Source organism: Mus pahari, chromosome 6 (genome assembly GCF_900095145.1).
Source record: "Mus pahari chromosome 6, PAHARI_EIJ_v1.1, whole genome shotgun sequence".
In the NCBI taxonomy this organism is placed as follows: domain Eukaryota; kingdom Metazoa; phylum Chordata; class Mammalia; order Rodentia; family Muridae; genus Mus; species Mus pahari.
In genome coordinates, this window is record NC_034595.1 from 105,754,995 (window position 1) to 105,759,229 (window position 4,235).

Genomic DNA, 4,235 nt, shown 5'->3' on the forward strand with positions numbered 1-4,235 from the left:
CCCTCCCCGAGCTGGGAGGGGCGGGGCGCAGAGCTAGAGAAACTGGGCCTTTTGTTTTGCTTTCTTTTTTTTGTTTTTTGTTTTTTTTTTTTTTTTTTTTTTTTTTTTAAGCTTTTGCATCCCTTCTATCTGTACCCAGCAGCCACGTGAATCATGCAGCAAGGAGGGCATGAGGCTCTTGCAGGGTCACACAGCAGGGAACAAGAAAAGCGGGCGGTTTTGTGCGAGCCTCAGAGCCTTGAGTCCTCCGTGGGAGCCTTCAGTCTAGTGTTGGGAGATGGCGCCGCACCCCATGCTGGAAAGCAGGTCCTCTGTCCCTGTAGGCCCCAGAACCCTTCGTCCCTCCTAGCAAAAATATCTGTGGTATTTGCCCCCTGTAGGAGTGACTCTGCCCTGGATCCTCGGAGCCACTGAAGGCTTTAGAGTTTATGGTCTTGTATGCTGTGACACTGGATGCAGTTAAAAGGGGGAGGGAGGAACCCAGAGGCCCGTCTTTAGGTTCTGTGGAACTGTTGTGGGTTATTGAGCAGGGGAGGAATCCTGTGAGTCTAATGGATTTATGATGAGATGAAGTTGCCTGCCTTCATAGTGGCCTAGAGAAACAGGATCAGGGAAGAGGAGATAAAGACGCTTAGCAACTTCCGGTGCAGACCTGCCGCTGCTTTGCCTAGGAACTATGGGGAAACAGACATGCTGGGCCAGCCGCAGCTCTCAGTCACAGAAGGGAACCAGTCCCTTACCCCTACCCATGACCAGGCCTCCAGAGTGTGGGTGTCTTCTGCACAGGGAGCGGACAGACACCAGCAGAGGCTCGCTATATTCAGAGACTTAACTCTTTTCCTGTGTCCCCTTCCCAGACCGCTGCCAAGGAAGCAAGCAACATCTTGGATTTAGGGAATCCAGGAAGGGCACTGAGCTACTGTTCTTTGGCCATCCTGGCGGGAGGCAACAATCCTTACCATCTGCGTCTCCGAGTGGCCTGCTTGACCCAGCTGCGGGAGTATGACCGGGCACTCAGGGACCTGGACCGGGTGCTGCGGCAGCCTGCAGAGGACAGCGACCTGCCAAGCCGGGCAGAAGATTTCTGCACCCAGGGTCGCCTGCTTCTGAGCCTGGGGGATAAGGATGGAGCCGCAGGGGCCTTTACCCAAGCTTTGGCCCTGGCACCAGCCCAGGCTCAAAGCAGCCTGTTGGAGCAACCAGGCCGGGCCATGACAGCCAGTGTGTTCCTGATCCATGGCCAGCGCTGTCTAGAGGAACAACGCTTTGAGGAGGCCTGGACAGCAGTCCAGAATGGACTTGGGGTGGACCCCAGCCACGGTGAGCTAAAGAAGCTGAAGCTGAGGACTCGCAAGTTGGCTGCCTCTGGCTGCAGACTACACTAACCAGAGGCTGACCCGCTTGACTCCCCCGCTTGACTCCTCCATCAGCACTGCTTCTCATCTAGGGTGCGCCTGGCTCCCCAGATCCAAGAGTGGCTCTCTCCACTGGCCACCCTTGCCTGTCCTTTGCTGTGGGATTAGGAGAAACTTCCTGCTTATGCAGAACAGCTAACCTGGGTGGCTCACCACAGCCCCACTGCACTGGGCAGCCTCAGTGCTCTGCTTACACCTGGGACACGGGCAAGATCAGGGCTAGCGCCTCAGGGCCTAGCAGGAGAGTCGATGGCCCAGGGAGCCCTCCCTGGGGAGGAGGCTGCTTAGAGCAGGCCTGGATTGCTCCAGATTCCTGGCTGCCTGTGTGGAACTGACCTTGCCAGGTCATTCTCCAGGGACCCAGTGTCCATGCCAGCAGGCACAGCCCAGGCAGCCCCTTCCCTCATAAGGTTGAGAGACCCCAGGTTTCCACTCGGCCTACTGTCCAAGGTGTCAGCTCGTGATTTTGATGCATCTGAGCTGAGACAGCTTTATGTAGGCAAACTTCCCATCCAGTCTCGATCCCTGCCAATGGGGCTCCAGCCTGTCACCTTCACTACCACCATCACCAAAGCTGTCACAGGGGCCGGGCTGGAGTACTTCATGCACTCACCACAATGGACAGGACTGCTTGGCATGACATGGCAAACCCCTTTCCTTGGCTTCTATTCTGAGACTTCCCTTTGCCCCATGCTGTCTTCTCTGCCCCTTCCTCCTGCAGTCCTTTTAGCACCATTGAAACCCACCATCTGACCTACACAAACCAACCCCCCCCCCCCCGGTTCAGATACAGGATTCCTGATCCTGCCCGTCCCCAGGCAGTGATGAAGTGACTAGGTAGGATTAGCAGTCCCTTCTTATGAAAGCTTTCTCACCCGCCTTGACATCCCTCCATGGTGTGGGAGCCCTCCTCCCTGCTGTTGTAATACCCGAGACCTGCCAAGCTATGCCTCCACGCATTCCACAGGAGGGCCAGGAAGAGCAGGGAGCCCAGAAAGGCTCTTCTGTGAGGCACACCCTGGTTCCTGCTGCCCTTCCCCACCATGATCTTTAGGATAGCCTGGTGCACATCTCCACCGGGTTACCCTTTCACCCACCTCATGTCCATCTCTCCACCTGGGCGTCCCTTGGCACGGCAGACACTTGCCAACATCCATCAGCACCAAGGTCAAGCAGTTGTCACCTGGGTGTGCCCTCCACATCCTGTGCCTTTGCTGCCTTTCAGCCTAAGGTATCCTGTGGTGCCCATTCCCTCCATGATGCCTCAGCCTTGACATTCTAAACATGAAGGAACTCAGATCTGACAGAGCTCCTCCGGGCTACCAGGGGCATCACCCAGCACCTTGTGGTCTCCTGAGGTCTTAGCGTTCTCTCTCTCTCTCTCTCTCTCTCTCTCTCTCTCTCTCTCTCTCTCTCTCTCTCCCACTGATCTGGCACCTTGCTGTGGTCTGAAGGTCTGAATGGGTTCCCAGAAATCCATGCACTGAGATCCACTACCAATGAGATGTTGCCAGAATGTAGGTCTGGCAGGTGGGGAGGAGATAGGTTGTGATGATGGAGCCCTAAAGATTGGGGTCTGTGGCTTTGAAGGCACTTCAGCCCACCCATGTATGAGAACGGAGTGGGGGAGTGCCACCTACAAACCAGGATGCAGGCCCGTCCCCACATACCTACCAGGGCTCCTCCTTGGAGTTCTACCTCCACAACCATGAGAAATAAATCTCACTTGATAAGGCCCCAGCCTGTAGGATTTTGTCTCAGTGACGTGCAGTGTCTCCACACCATGACCTCTGTCCTGACCACAGACCTCTAATGCCTGCAGATGGAGATGAGTCTTAGCTGGCCAAGCCCTTCAGCCTACACACTGTCTCATAGAAGAGTCCCAGGCTAGACCAGGCACCCCAGCAGCCTAGAGACTGTGGTGGAGGGTTCTAGAAGCTATGCATTCACCCTAGCTGGGGTATATGCCTACAGGACATGTCCAGGGCTGCTGGCCCCCACCATCTAGAGCTCACACTCTGCAAATCCATTTACCTCCTTGCAGCCCCCCAGAGCCTACCCACAACCATCCAGCCCCTCCTCCCATGCCTGACTGGAGTGGAAAGAACCCAAGCCATGTGTCCCAAAGGCAGGTGTCCAGCCCTTGCGTATTTCCAGTGTCTCTAGTTTATTGTCGACCATGGAATCCAGCTTTCACAAAGCAAACCATGGGTCGCTTCCGGCAGAGTGTGAACGGATACAACAGAGTCGTCATCAGGGGATCTGTGTGCCCAGTTAGCTATGACCCTACTCTCTGTTCCCACCTGCCTCCCCAGAACTCCTGGAGGTATCACAGTGTGTAACCACAGCCTCAAGGGCCCAACTTGGTCTTCATTCGTACTCAGGGATTCCCCCCAAAACTGACCTGCTAGGGGCCTAAAGCCAGGTCTTTTAGCACTGACTGACCATGGCATTTTCAAGTGAGAAAGGCTAGTGTCCCCAAATGCACTTGAAGGACTAGAGGCCCTCACCTCAGCCCATCCAGATGTGCCCATTCCAAGTTAGAGTCCAGTTCTTGCTCAGTGCCCTAGTCTTTCTTGTAAGAACTCAGCAACAGGGCAGGGTATCACCTCAGGGTAACACCTCAGTAAAGTGCTTCTTGTACAAGCACAGGGCCTGAGCTCAATCCTAGGAACTGGCATAGAAAACAAAAACACACAACAACAATAAAAAAAAAAAAAAACCCACGAGACCAGAGTATCCCACACATGGACTCTCCATGCAGGGGAAGTCAGGGACAAGAGCATCCCTGAGGCTAACTGACCAGCCTCCTTGTGTGGG

The 4,235-nt window shown here is 55.0% G+C and overlaps 1 protein-coding gene across 1 annotated transcript in view; it reads left to right on the forward strand.

The window, feature by feature from the left end:
- Ttc34 (tetratricopeptide repeat domain 34) overlaps nucleotides 1-4,235 on the forward strand; it is an 18,367-nt gene extending 14,132 nt beyond the window's left edge. Inside the window, exon 8 of the mRNA XM_021201308.2 lies at nucleotides 858-4,235. Coding sequence (XP_021056967.2) covers nucleotides 858-1,385 — 528 coding nt within the window. The 3' untranslated portion in view covers nucleotides 1,386-4,235. The remainder of the gene's footprint in view (nucleotides 1-857) is intronic.